Genomic DNA, 15,167 nt, shown 5'->3' with positions numbered 1-15,167 from the left:
CTTACATCTTGGATGCGCTGGGGGTAAGCAGATAAACATACAAATTTCGTTTTTGGGTGAACTATCCCTTTAAACTACGCCTTTGTTTTGAACAGGCGACCTCTAGTGGACGGAAAAGGTACATAGTGCACCTTTAACAGTTTGCCCACTTGTTTATTAAACATATAAAAAAAAATGTCAAAGTTAGCACGCTGTAACATGACCAATGAAATATACAGAGTGACCATCTAAAACAAAGACTAAACCTTAGCTTTTCTGCTTGTTTGAGGATATTTTATTCACACAGCACATACTACAGGAGTAGATAGATTCTGAGAACAGCGCAGTGTACTACTGACAGTTGATAAGGAGAGAAAAACTCTATCAGTCATGTTTAGAAAAATAGTGTTGTTAAAAAAGTATAAATTAGACCTACAGCTGAAACAACTCAATACACAAAATCAGAAAAAATGCCTGTCAAAGACAAATGTTGGCTGAACTACAATGGGAGGAAAAAAAAAACCCTTCTCAAACAAACAGCATGAGTGATATTAATAACTGTTGTACATCCATAAATAGTTGTGATTAAAACAGTGTTTTATACTTTCAGAGATTAGTATTTGTCAACACAAATCTTGACTGCTGCTCAAGAGCATTTTACCAGTTTTCATGTTTCCCCAAGAAATGCACACATTCGTCCAGGAAAGAAAAGAAAAAAAACCTTCATGAAGTCCGACATATTCATAGACTGAGTTTATCAAAATAGTTGAAATGTTTGATTAAAAAACCGAGGTAAGATGTTTGGAGACTCTTTGCAAAGACAGATTTCTGAGACACTTCTGCCCTCTTGTGGTTACAGAGAAAGACGACAATATTCAACAGCAGCTGTTTATATTTCTGGGCCAGGTTTATCAAAATCGTTTTTACATATGAACATTTCTGCACATGCTAGCCAGTATCATCTGTATTTTGGGGGTGTGTGAGATGCCAAGTCTGATCAACATGCGTCCCTGCTCGGTTTTGTATGAACTAAGCTCTCAAAGTCACCATGAAATCATTTTTATGGAATATTGCAGCGTTTTATATAAATTATCCGTGCATGCCTTTTTTTTTTTTTCTTCAATCAAAATAACTTCCCCTCCCTCTTGCAGCGACATCTATTCTCTGATGATGCGTTTACTGGCGTAAGGGCGGGGCAACCTGTCACTCGCATGAGACCCACCAATAGCAAACCACAACCATCCAATCAATGGACAAAATCAAGTCCTGGCCTTTTTTTCCCTTTTCCAGAAGCCGATTCACTCGGATGTGTCACAATAGGGAAGAATCGACTACACAAAATAGCCGAAAACACATTGGAGCTAAATACGGTTGTTACTCCTCTATGGAGCGCTTTTTGCATTGCAGACCGACTGGAACTCGAAACTTTCCCGCCTCCTACTTGAACATAAGGACTGGAACGATGCTCAAACTTGGACATCAGCTAACCTAAATCAACCTCTGCTTCGTTAAAAAGATATTTCAATGATGGCGGAGACTGTCGAGAGCAGCAAAAGTTAAGTTTATAGCCTAATGAAATATACAAAGATGCCTTGTTTTTTGTTCCTAGTTGTTGTTTTTAAAGCTAACCCTAGCATTTAGTGCAGAGGTCTTCAACTCTGCTCCTGGAGACCCAATGCCTTGGCTGTGTTTAACTCCACTTTTGGACTTCCACAGCCTCGTGAAGTGGACGAGGGAAGTTTATTTGGACAGACCCTTGACCCTTGATTTTGAAAGGAGGAGCGAGTCTACTCATATGTACACTTTAGGCAGATCCATAGACCACAATGCAACACCATACAGCAAATTGCACGGCGGGCTCCATAGCAGATTCCAAGTTATCAAGGACTTAGGCCGTTCAATTTAAACCCATTGCAAAGGTTCCACCAATAGTGGGCACTCGTGCAACGTATGCGATGGCGTGCATCCGAGTGATTGAGATGGAGGGAAGGGCATACAAATGTGGACTTAAACACAGCCTATATCCAACTTCAACTTTCAAGCGATCCTGAAGTGCTTGATTAGCTGGTTCAGGTGAGTTTGATTTGGTGCGCATTACTTTTTTTGGCATTTGAACATGAAATATTCATGGGTCATGGCACCATCTTGTGGTGTAATGTGACGTGCGATTCACATTGAGGTCAGAGGCAGGACATTTCCGTTGCCATATTCCCACCTCTGACTCTAAAACGTGATGATAATCCACTCTACAACCGACTTGACTTCTGAAAAATGTTAGGTAACAGCTTCACCATTAAATCCAAATTTAGTATGTACAACAAAAAAAAACAAATTGTTGTCAATGACCCAATTAAAAGCATAACAGTCTCTACAAGATAATCACAGGAAAAGAAGTACGTTTTGACATCTTGACATCGTCTCTACAGCAAAATAACCCCCCAAAAAACCCAAATACTGTATGTTGCTCATATTTAGTGACTGTAGGGGGAAGGCGAAAAGCAAGACGGTTATAATAAGACGATAAGGCAACAGCAAAGAGCGTGCCATTTAAAACCAGCAGCTTCACGAGTATCAAGAAAACACCAAGTGCCTTTTTCAATGGTGGTTTAGTTAAAATTGCACAACATTATGCGTCTTTGGTCGCTAATCTTTGGTCAAACATAGCGGACACCAAATAGTTTAAACTTTTGTTAAACGGGTTTCTTGTTTACAATCATTAGACCAAAATGAGTGTGTGCTATGGCTATCTCGGTCAATTCCAAAACGTTGGGGTGGGTACATCTAGTGTTTGGGATTAACAACCGTATTTACTAACAGGCGTGACTTTTCAAATTGTTTTGTACCTACAACAGCAGAGGAGTGCATAGCGCAGGGGTGTCCAATCCTGCTCCTGGAGAGTTTAGCTCCAACCCCAGGTAAACACACCTGAAGCAGCTAATCAAGGTCTTATTAGGCATACTAGAAACTTCCAGACAGGTGTGAGGCAAGTTGGAGCTAAACTCTGGAAGACAATGGCCCTCCAGGACTGACTTTGGACGCCCCTGGCATAGCGTCTATACAGGCAACCGGCAAAAGTCAGTCCTCATTTAGGCATGGCAAATAACACCTGATAATGATAGTTAATATCAAGACTTTATTACATCTTCAAAAATGTTGTTTTACTTGAAACGTTTCATGAATGTGGTCAAAAACTCTTCACCTTGTAAGCCTATTTCTTAAAAAAACACTTCTCACTCTCTGTCCCACCACACGATACCATTATAAATAACCTGAGAGGTTAACGGGCCCAAGCGTACGCCTCATGCTAAACCCATTTCAGTGTGATTGACAACTACTGTTTTGTTCATTTAGCACATATAACTGAACTCTCAAAACCTGGTTGTGACTCCTGAAGTTAATCACAGCACTTTTCTGAGAACAGAATGCGGTTGTCACTCTTTTATAACTGATCTGTGCACGAACGGATCCGTATTTAGCACTCAAAACAGAACGGACAATTCTGCTGTTGCGTGAGCGTAGACTATACGTCTGTAGATCTCCGCCGCTTTATTAAAGATAAAAAAAACTCTTATATTGTCTGCATGCATATCTGTATAATCACACAAAGATGTTCAAGGCATTACAAGACAAACTATATAATACTAAATCACATCTTTCCTTGGAAAAACTACGGCAAAATACTCTCGAAGATCATTTATTTTATCATGGAAGTGAAAATTGTTACTGCTGTTCGTTTACTTGGAACAATTTCGAAGGCAGTGGAAATTTATGAGGGCGAAACAGTTATGAGGAAGCATGATTGTTATGAGATAACTTGTTTGGAAATGGCAATTATTCACAATGACAAACTACTTTTAAAAGATACTTTGGTCCTAATCTAGGCAATGTTTTCTCTAGTTAGTGTTATCTTGAATCTAATTACCTGCTGATGATAAATGAGGAAAATAATAAGAGAAATCCAGTGCATAAATAATGAAATATTTGTTTAGCTTTATCCTCTTACAACGCATTCAAACAATAATGCAAGTAGCTGCCTCTGTTCAGCGAGGTTTGTACTGAGACAGTGAGAGACAGACAGTTTCTGCATTTCATAGCCCTATTCCCACTTTTTCAGGAGAAAAAAAAAGATCAGGAAAACAAGAAAAAAAAGATAATCAGATCAACTGGACCAGAACTTTGCACAACATCAGATCATTCCCATATACTTCCATAACCCAATATTATTGGAAATCCAATCTTGGGGTTTAAGTGGCTGTTTTAGGTATTGCAGATTGTATTGTAGAAGGAAATGATCCCAGTGAGCTGTAATGGGGAAAAAAAAAGGTTGCTACAAAGGTGCAAGGCATCAGCTTGAGAGAATAACTTCTGCTACGGAACATTTATTGCAACGTTATTGTAAGAACTGACAAAAAATTAAAATAAATAATTGCAAAATAGTTTACTTATGTGTGACCCAAGTATAAATGTGAGTTCTGCTGGGCTTAAACTCCTGAGTCTGAACAAGAGCTTAACACTCAAACCGGTTAACTGAGATAAGTGAATCAGGGCCTGTCTAAGATGAGACTTGCACCTCAACAGCTTGATCTGCCCACTGATAAACCGCTAAAGAGAGGTATTGTTCAACTGTCACAGCAAAGAGTGTTTGTGGTTTTCATAAAGGCGTAGTTGCAAACAAAAATGGCTTTTTCTAAGTACCCCGTTTTTTCCTTAGCTAGATGGAAAGTTGAAAGGGATTTCAAGAATCCATTGACTGAATTTCAGAAAGAAAAGAAGGATGGATGAACCACATACTGTTAAAAACATCAATTTTAAGTGGTAGTTCAACTGAAACATCGAAAGTTCACATCCGTGTCCTCGGGCAGACTGTATTTTCATTGCGTTGCTCTGTTGTCGTTGCCAATGCCGAGCTATGGTCTGAAGGGGTGTTTGAGAATTAATTGTCAATGTACCTTTCCTTTGTAAATCTCTATCATGTGCCTCATTGATAGACACTTACGGTAAATCCGGATTTTTGGAAGGGGTAAAAGAGAAGTGACAATACATCTGCTTCAAAAAGTCTCCATTTCAAACAGTCTATGGTGCCGTTAGCTGAAAGCCCTGAGCCGTCTCAAGCAAAGTTACTCTTGAGGAAGACCAACTTGTTCATCTCCTCTACAGAGACCTGCTGCTTTCGCTTCATGGCTAAGGTCTGCTCGCAGATGCTCACGCACTCCCCATGCACAGCTACAGCCGGTACAGCCAACAACCACAGCGCTAACCGCGACAGCCTGGGGTATCTGTCCATGACCGAACTCCAGTACTGCAGCAGGTCACCTGTGCCACTGAACAGTGGTTCTCCGAGGTACTGGAACAGCTCTTTTCGTACCTGTGGCTCTTCAGCATCACAGGATGGCCTCTCCAATCCACCGTCCAGACGGCCACGCTTGGGTGCTGACGGCCCTTCGCCATCCCGCTCATCCACGGATGTACCTCCGGAACCACCGCTTCCCGTTTCCCTCATATTAGCAGCCATGTCACACACCCTTGAGATAATATCCTCATGCTGATACGCAGGGACTGGCCGCAGCTTCAGCTGTGGATCCAGGATCATTGCGACCTGATGGACACGTTCCACTTTGAAGTTCTCCTTCAGGGCTTCCAGGAAGTAGTGGCAAAGCTTACTGCCCGCCCCCACTTCGCCGGCTTTAGAGGTGAAGAGTTTTTCAAGACGGAGGTAGACGGGAAGGACATGCTGGATCGTGGGGCAGCGTTCCACACTCAGCTCCTGAGCTGCCTGTCTTAGCGGCGCAAGCAAACACGCAAGCGTGCCAAGCAGGTGCTTGTTCAGGCCTTGCAAGAGTGGCACGGTGCTCTTCGAACGGCCGTATGCTTCACAGGTGGCCTCAAAGTTCTCGTGAACCTTGAGCAAGGCCTCTGCAACTGCGTCCCAGCAGGGCGGAGCGGCAGGCTCTTCCCCAGCTTTCCCTTCTTGACTGAAGCTGGTCGTTGCAGCAATGTCACGACACGTGGCCAGAAGCTCACCCAGTTCATGGAGCCCTCGTGCTTGCAGGCTGCGGCGACCGAGAACAGCCTGAACCGTTGCGGTTAGAGAGCAGCCTGCGCAGCGAAGGCCGACTCCGGTGCGACCGCAAAAGGGCAACGAAGACAAACGTGGCTCTGTCACGTAGACCGTGCGTATTTCTGACATGACAAACTCCGACAGAACATTCTGGACCCAGTGGTGTATCTGCTCAGGACTCTCCCTTAAAGAAGCCTCCTTGAGTCCCAGCACATAGCGCCTGAGTCGCACGCCCTCCACTTGATACGCCGTTAGCAAATAGCAGGAGTCTGGTCCTATAGTCTGCGAATGGCAGGTCACTGCAATGCCCAAGGAAGAGTTGGAACCCAGGGCGCAGGTGACTTTCACTTTGACCTGATTGTACATACGGGGGAGCTGTTTTAACGCCAGCGAGCTCATATCTCCCAGGGCTTCACGAATGGAGTAGGCCCCGTTACGTGAACCCGTGTCCACCAGGGTCTGAGCAAGCTTTAGGAAGTCTTTACTGCTGAGAACGCCAAGAAGGCCAAGGTCTACGCACATTACTCTCAGCAAACGTTCAGCCACTTGTTGCCTCTCCTTTTCTGGAAGTAATCTGTTCTCTGCAAAAGCAGAACAAGACAATTTAATTAGTTTGTTATCTGTACAAGTTAACTGACCTTACAAAACATCCATACATAACAGCAACAGTTGCAATCCATCATAAGAAATCAAAAATACAGTAAAAGATTGCTGGGGCACAAACAAGAGTAACACCGGGTACTTAGGAAGGACATGTATGGTATTTTTGCAATTTTTTAAACTGTCGATAAATCTTGAGAAGTGCGTGTTGGGGAGTCACCCCAGATTGTTAAACATGTAGAACCTCAATAAGGACACCAACATTAAAGGTGCAGTAAGTGATTTCTGAGAAATGTTGATATTTGATACAAACAAACACACCCCTCCCTTCTTTGCTCTGCCCCCAAACTGCATGAACATGCAATGCAATGGGGATGTCTCTCTTACCTGAAGCTCAAAAAATGATGTACACTATATTGCCAAAAGTTTTGGGATGCCTGCCTTTACATAACTTTAATGACATCTCATTCTTAATCCGTAGGGTTTAATATGGAGTCGGCCCACCCTTTGCAGCTCTAACAGCTTCAACTCTTCTGGGAAGGCTTTCCACAAAGTTTAGGAGTGTGTTTATGGGAATTTATTTTGAGGTCAGGCACTGATGTTGGACGAGAAGGCCTGGCTCGCAGTCTCCGCTCTAATTCATCTCAAAGGTGTTCTATCGGGTTGAGGTCAGGACTCGTGATAAGTCACAGTCTGACAGGACTGTGCAGGCCAGTCAAGTTCCTCCACACCAAACTCGCTCATCCATGTCTTTATGGACCGACACTTTGTGCACTGGTGCGCAGTCATATTGAAACAAGAAGGGCCCATCCCCAAACTGTTCCCACAAAGTTGGGAGCATGAAATTGCCACATGAAGTTTGGAGGTCTGTAGCTATTGACTCTGCAGAAAGTTGGTGGCTTCTGCACACTGTGACCCTCAGCATGCGATGACCCCGCTCTGTGATTTTACGTGGCCTACCACTTCGTCGCTGAGTTGCTGTTGTTCCCAATTGCTTAATACCACTAACAGTTGAGCGTGGAATATTTAGTAGTGAGGAAACTTCACGAATGGACTTATTGCACAGGTGGCAACCGATCATGGTACCACGCTTGAGTTCTGAGCTCCTGAGAGCGACCCATTCTCTCACAAATGTTTGTAGAAGCGTCTGCATGCCTAGTGCTTGATTTATACACCTGTGGCCATTGAAGAGATTGAAAACCTGAATTCAATGATTTGTAGGGGTGCCCCAATACTTTTGGCAATATAGTGCATATAGTACTAGTACGAGTACATACAAGCCTAACCAATGTTACTCAGATATGGAACAGAAATAACAACCTCAGCATCTTTTAAAGGCCCTCCGGCTTAGGTTAGCTCTAGCCTGATTATAACCAGTGATATTCCTCTGACCTTTTCTATTTTGTAATATCTCTTAGCTATCTCTCTTTCTACAGTCAAATCTCCCTCTTGCTCACTTTCTCTCCTCCACCATCATGAGTGGACACGCCCCCCCATACTGCGGATTGGCTACCAGTGTGTTGTGGTACTGCATTTCTCAGAAATCACTTACTGCAACTTTAATTTACTTTTGCAGTTAGTATGTGCAACCAGTTAACCATGAATTTTAATTTTACTGGCTCAAGCAAATAAGAATCTGCATTATGATAAATCAAGTGTATTCTGAAACGAGTGCGAATGGATTCTGATAGTGGTGGTAAGAAATAACTCACGAAAAGACGGTGGTATGTGGTTCCTTTGTTGTGCCGGCTGAGGAGATTTCCACATCTGCTCCGGTGTGGCCACAGGCGCTTGGGAAGGCTTCGGAGACTCATCTTTAACATGGTTCTCATTATCAGCTAAAAGGGGAATAAAACAGAAAGGAATAAAGAAAACACATTATGTGGAAGTATTCAATGAAAACCAACAGAAATATACTGGGCTGAAAACAACTTACAAATGAGAAATGAGAATGATCTATTGATCAAGGTCCACACAGAATTAACAGTTATGTTTAATTTATGAATTATGTTTTCGGAGTTGATTTTGACAGAAAATCTGTGGTATTATATAACACATTAGATCACATTTTGACCAAAGAACTTCCATGACTTCGAAAACCAATTAATTTGAAAGAAACTGAATGTGCAAATAACCATCTTAAGACCGCTAAATCCTGGCCTGGAAACACAATTTTCACCTAGGAATGAAAATGTTGTCATTATTTACTCACCCTCATGTCGTTCCAAACTTATTCTTTTCTTTTCTTCTGTTGAACACAAAAGAAGATATTTTGAAAATATGTTTCAGCTGTTTTTGTCCATATTATAAGTCAATTTGTTTTCTCTGAAACCAAAATAAAGGTAAGTGTTTAATTGATCCACATGACTTGACTGCTATTTAACTCGTCTGAAGTGACAAATCGCTGTATGATGAAAGATTTTCAAACAGAAATATAAGCCTTTATTCACTCCCAAATCAAATTCTTGACCAATGCATGCATACAAAAGACTACATCAAATATGTTGACAGTTTAGTTCATTTTAAAATGAAAATTTCCTCACCCCCCCCCCCCCCCCCCCATCTCATCCGAGATGTTCATGTCTTTCTTTCTTCAGTGGAAAAGAAAATAATTTTTTTGAAGAAAACATTTCAGGATTTTTCTCCACATAATGGACTTCAATGGCCACCAACGGTTGAAGGTCCAAAGCAATGCAGTTTCAAAAGAAGGGCTTCAGAGGCTCTGCACGATCCCAGACGAGGAATAGGGTCTTATCTAGACAAACCATCGGCCATTTTCAAGAAAAAAAACATTTATTTACTTTTCAACCTAAATTGCTCATCTTGTGCTGCTCTGCGACTCACTACGGATTGCGCAATCACGTTAGAAGGTCACGCTAGACGTATGGCGGAAGTACCGCCCCAAGCGAACCTGCGAGGACTAATACAAACGCCCTTTACCAAAAAACACTCCATCGTCCAACATCGTTGTTTTCCCTTTATTTGCTAAAGGATGTTTGTATTAGTCTTCACACGAGCGCTTTGTAAACATGGGGGCGGTAATTCTGCCTACGTCTAGTGTGACCTTTCCAAAAATGGCTGATGGTCTGGCTATATAAGACCCTATTCCTCGTCTGGGATCGTGCAGAGCCTCTGAAGCCCTTCCTTTGAAACTGCATTGATTTGGACCTTCAACCATTGGTGGCCATTGAAGTCCATTATGTGGAGAAAAATCCTGAAACGTTTTCTTAAAAAAACTGATTTTCTTTTCCACTGAAGAAAGAAAGACATGAACATCTTGGATGAGATGGGGGTGAGTAAAATATCAGGAAATTTTAATTTTGAAGTGAACTAATCCTTTAAATCCCGTCTGGCTAGCACACTTCCCATAATGTTTATGTGTTAGGTCAGTAGGCGGAGATTAGGGGGTCTTTTAGCGGCTGTTCGAATGCATTTGACTGAGCATTTACACAATGAAAGCAGTCCAGTCAAATGTGTTTGCGACTACCTCTGAAAAGTAGACAAGCTCAAAACGTTTTAGACCCTGTTTACACCTGTACTAGTGTCTTCTGATCTGACTGACCAAAACGCATCTTAATTCGAGAACTGACATTTGAGGTTGCCATATTTGTTGGTGTATGTGTGTATTTGTGCTGATCAATGTTTTGATTTGTAAATAAAGGCATACATTTCAAAATGTCTGTTCGGCTTAAAAAAGCTTGAACATTTTGCGTTGACTCATGTCCACAATATGGACAAAAACAGCTGAAACATTCTTTAATATATGATAATATATCTTCTGTGTTCCGCTGAAGAAAACGACATGAAAATAATGAATTTTATTTGGGTGAAATATTACCCGATGTTTTTTGATGACAGTGGGAACCCTGTTAAACAAAAATGGGTATGTTGGGAGCGTGAGACAGGACAAAGGAATGACGAGCGATAAAACTATGCGGAGTTATGGAATTGCGAAGGCGCAGATTCATGCGCGCCTATGAATGTGTGATGAGTAAAGAGGTTAAGATGGTGGAAACAAACTCAGTATGCAGTGCACACATTATACAGGCTGTACAAATGTGCCCTTTTTACTGTTACCCAAGTGGTGATGCAAAGAAATAATGTAAACAAAACCCAAATTTGGATGAGCGCACAGCTGAAAATGGTTTCATTTTCTGGGCTCACTCACCAGCATGGGACTGCATGTGCTCCAGGAGGTTGTTGTAGAACTGGAACTGAATTCCACAGGCTCCACACGTGTAGGTTTCTGGAACAAAACGTCCAGTTTCTCTCAGAACACAGCAATGTTCTCATAACAGAGCGCGACCGGCTAGCCTCACATCAGAGCACTACATACAGCTAACAAATTTAGGTCAGCATCAGGCATTCAGGAATAAGGTTTTTACTTAAAGGTTAAGAAACCTACAAGGTTGGAAAGCCATGCAAATGGCACAAAAATGGGCATGAGTGAGATCAGTCATGATTTACACACACACACAAATAAAGGACTACATGGAGCATGAGAAGAGTGATACATCAAGTGAAAATGAAAAAGGTAAAACTCATTTCCACAATACGTACTCTGAGGGCTGGGGAGGGAAGTATAGGTCCGGCTGTTTGGAGTATCTGGAAGGAAGACAAATAATTCATGTCATTTCTATGATGAATGCACTTCCATGTAAAGTGCAATACTTTGTAGGTAAATCTTTTAAACCATAGCCCCAAAACATATTAGGACACTTAGGACCAGATTTACTAAACATGGCAAATTAGCGTGAGAACGCCATAAAAGCGCAGATGGGAGTGGAAAGTTCTGCTTCTGATTATTTTGCGACACGCAAATTAAAGGGGGGGGGGGGGTGTAATGCTATTTCATGCATAGTTTCATAGTTTTTTACACTGTTAAAGACTTGGATTCCCATGCTAAACATGGCCAAAGTGCCAAAATACTCCTTCCGGTTTTTCACAAGTTTATATCAAGCGGCAACCTCCTGCAGTTTACGCCAATACGGAAGTGACATAAACTGCAATTCATCGACTGGCCACTAGAGACAGACTCCAGAAGGCGCAGAATCTCATGAGCTCATGTTAAAATGCCCAACTTTACAGCAGAAAAAAACATGTTTACAGGCTGGTACAAATTGTGGTTTTGGTCTATACGGCTAATTTTGCCCTTCACGACAACTGTGAGGGGGTGATTTTTATTATAACTCATTCGTTTACATTATATAAAGCCTTAAAGTCCTGCATAATTAAGGGCGTGGCCACTTCGAGTGACAGGTGGATAGCCATTTATCTGCTGTCTGTTAGTCATCACGTCTTTCACATCACTTCAGCTCCGCCCACGTCCCGCCTTTTTGCCCATTTTCTGTTATCCGGGAGTGAATCGCGATGGCACGCTTCAAAACTGCTCATCAGAATCATATGGGTGACGTCACGGACAATACGTCCATATTTTTTTACAGTCTATGGTTTATATTAGATTATATGGGCCTATGTGACGTCAACAAGGGCTGAATTTCCTTGTACAGGCACTTCTCCCAGAAGGGCACGTGCGCACACATCGACCAGAGCGAAAGAGCAAAAGCACGCCCATCAACATGCTTTGCTCTGCTTTAGGGAAGTCGTCGGCTGAGGTCACAGGACGTAATCAACAAAGTCACCAAAGAAGTGTGTTTTTGGTTGTCAGGGCAAGACAAACCTATTCAGCTTTCCAAAGAACCCAGCATTAAGGGGACCGGTGATGCAGTTTGTTTTTCCGGATCAGCAACGGAGTTGCGCAAGTGTTTTTGTTTGTTCTCTGCATTTCGGCGATGATTGTTTTATAAACGAGACCCAGTTCAACTCCGGATTTGCAGATGGTCTAATGCTGAAAGATGGAGCGGTCCCAACGATATAGGCTCATGGTCGTGCGTTGTAACTGCAGGCGGTGAGTAAAACTGCTTCAAATGTCTGTGTGCTGGCTATCGGCAAGTAAGTCAAGTCAACTTTATTTATATAGCGCTTTTAACAATGCAGATTGTTTCAAAGCAGCTTCACAGTGTTAAACAGGAAAATAATGCAACAGAATTTGATTCAGCCGTTTAGCCGTTCTGGAGAAAAGGGTGATGTCATCAGCTCATTTCAATTATCATACATTGACAATGTGGGCTTTAGATCAGTAATTAGATCAGAAATTTAGTTTATATGGTTAATTTAGTTTAATAATTAGATTTATTTGGATATTTAGTTGAAAAATTTAGCGTCCCCAACTGAGCACGCCAAGCCAAAGGCGACAGTGGCAAGGAAACCAAAACCCCATCAGGAGCAGAATGGAGAAAAATAAACCTTGGGTGAAACCAGGCTCAGTCGGGGTGCCAGTTCTCCTCTGGCCAATTAACAAGCAGCGTATGATTATTATTCTGGCAACTTTACAGGTCAGAGGTCATAATAGATTGGAATATTTGAAAGATCGGCGGCAGCACACCGGAGACGGGTTTATTGAGGATGATGTGTCGATTAAATAATTACTAAATAGGAATAATCAAAATATCGGAGTCATCACGCCGGAGACGGGTTTATTGAGGATGCCGTATTGATTAAACAATTATTAAATTGTAATATTCGAACAATCGGAGTCATCATGCCGGAGACGGGTTTATTGAGGATGCCGTGTCGATGAGGCAATTTTAGGGGGAGTCTAATTGACATGGTCTCTGTAAGTGCACATCAAGTAAACAACATGAACCTATAGTTAATTTATCAATGGAGCATGCGATATATGGTGTGTGTTTAAATACATTTGTTTAACTGACCACTATAGGTGTCTGTTTGTTTATTGTAAAACCACTTCAAACAACAATACACAAAGAGTGGGAAAATATGTTGAACTAAATGAATTTCATATTAAACCTAGGGGTCGTTCACACAAAGAGCGCTTCTTCATTCAAATGCGCTACTATTCCATTGTTTTTCTATGTAAACACGCTCTAGTCTGACGTGCAAAACAGTTCCTTGCTACTGCTAAGTCACATACAATAGTCCATAAACCAAATCATGTCCTCATAGGGTCGAGCTGGCCATTGCCATCTTGGCAGCGCGTCATTCCCGGATAACAGAAAATGGGCAAAGAGGCGGGACGTGGGCGGAGCTGAAGTGATGCCATGACTAACAGACAGCAGATAAATAGCTATCCCCCTGTCACTCGAAGTGGCCACGCCCTTAATTATGCAGAACTTTAAGGCTTTATATAATGTAAACGAATGAGTTCTAAAAAAAATTCACCCCCCTCACAGTCGTCATGAAGGGCAAAATTATCCGTATAGACCAAAACCACAATTTGTACCAGCCTGTAAACATGTTTTATTCTGCTGTAAAGTTGGGCATTTTAACATGAGCTCAATGAGATTCTGCTCCTTCTGGAGTCTGTCTCTAGTGGCCAGTCGATGAATTGCAGTTTATGTCACTTCTGTATTGGCTTCAAGAGAAACTGCGGGAGGTTGCCGCTTGGTAAACACACGCGTGTTGTAAAACTCGCACACGACAAGGTGTTCTAAAAACATGTCATGTTTTTTTCCCCATGTTTTCTAAGGATGTCACAGCTTTGACGGTCTCAACACAATAGCTTGTGACTCTTTAGCTCCGCCCACACGATACATCTTCAGCTGCTCGGTTTTATTCGGAAAGACTCGGTACAGCGTATCTGTCTTTTATAAATATGATAAAACTAAAGACTTTTCAGAGATATGAAGGATGCAATACTACTCTATAGGTACTGAAGATTTACATGAGATTGGCAGAAACTGTGTGTGATACCCCCCCTTTGAAGAACACAGACACAGCCGGATCATTTCCATAATAACCAACACAATCTACCAGTTGGCGTCTGGTTTAAGACGTGCTTTTTTCGGGCGGTAAATAATGGCACAAACACCAGTAAATTGACGAGCGCAAACCTTTAAAACCATTTAAATACTCTCCTCCCATAAATATTGCATCTGAAAGGGAATCTCTGGTCAGCCGCATAAATTAATAACCATGTCCACACCTTTTCAGTGCCAATTTTTCACTGCGCGTATTTAGTAAATCCTGACAGTAGCTTATTACCGCCAAAAGAGGGTTTGCACTGGAGCAAGCTGTTAGTAAATCTGGCCCTTTATTCGGACATAACCTATAACGCCTACTGTATGATTTGATCAAATTTCTAAGGCCTATAAATTATGGGAATGATCAAAACATCACTGAAAAACCTATTGGGCACATTCTACTACATGCATTCTGTTGTTTGATTGACAGTGCATACCTTTTTAGCAAGAAAAAGTGTAGTATAACTGTACAAATGTACACCTTCAGCTTGTGTCTTTTTACTGTGAAATCATATTTTTATAAAGTAAATGTGAGAAGAACTTATTGTCAGTAATATTACAATATGAAGTAACTTAGGTTCACTTGATTATCAATACATCGTTACATTTGTATTTAGAAAAACCATGTTCAATTGTGAGTCTCAAATACAACCCTAAATCAGAAAAAGTTGGGACAGTATGGAAAACGCAAATAAAAAAAAGAAGTG

At 41.7% G+C, this 15,167-nt stretch overlaps 1 protein-coding gene across 2 annotated transcripts in view; it reads right to left on the bottom strand.

The window, feature by feature from the left end:
* Positions 1 to 263: 263 nt before the first annotated feature.
* znf618 (zinc finger protein 618) overlaps positions 264 to 15,167 on the bottom strand; it is an 81,825-nt gene continuing 66,921 nt past the window's right edge. The window contains exons 10-14 of one of the 2 annotated variants that reach the window (XM_079814342.1): positions 11,198 to 11,242; positions 10,806 to 10,883; positions 8,850 to 8,885; positions 8,350 to 8,475; positions 264 to 6,618 (exon numbers count right to left, since the gene is read on the bottom strand). In XM_079814342.1, coding sequence (XP_079670468.1) covers positions 5,087 to 6,618; positions 8,350 to 8,475; positions 8,850 to 8,885; positions 10,806 to 10,883; positions 11,198 to 11,242 — 1,817 coding nt within the window. In that variant the 3' untranslated portion in view covers positions 264 to 5,086. The remainder of the gene's footprint in view (positions 6,619 to 8,349; positions 8,476 to 8,849; positions 8,886 to 10,805; positions 10,884 to 11,197; positions 11,243 to 15,167) is intronic. The other variant, XM_079814343.1, reaches the window with a different exon arrangement.

Source organism: Gobio gobio (genome assembly GCF_949357685.1).
Source record: "Gobio gobio genome assembly, chromosome: 4".
Classification (NCBI taxonomy): Eukaryota; Metazoa; Chordata; class Actinopteri; order Cypriniformes; family Gobionidae; genus Gobio; species Gobio gobio.
This window is presented reverse-complemented; position numbering and strand designations above follow the sequence as displayed.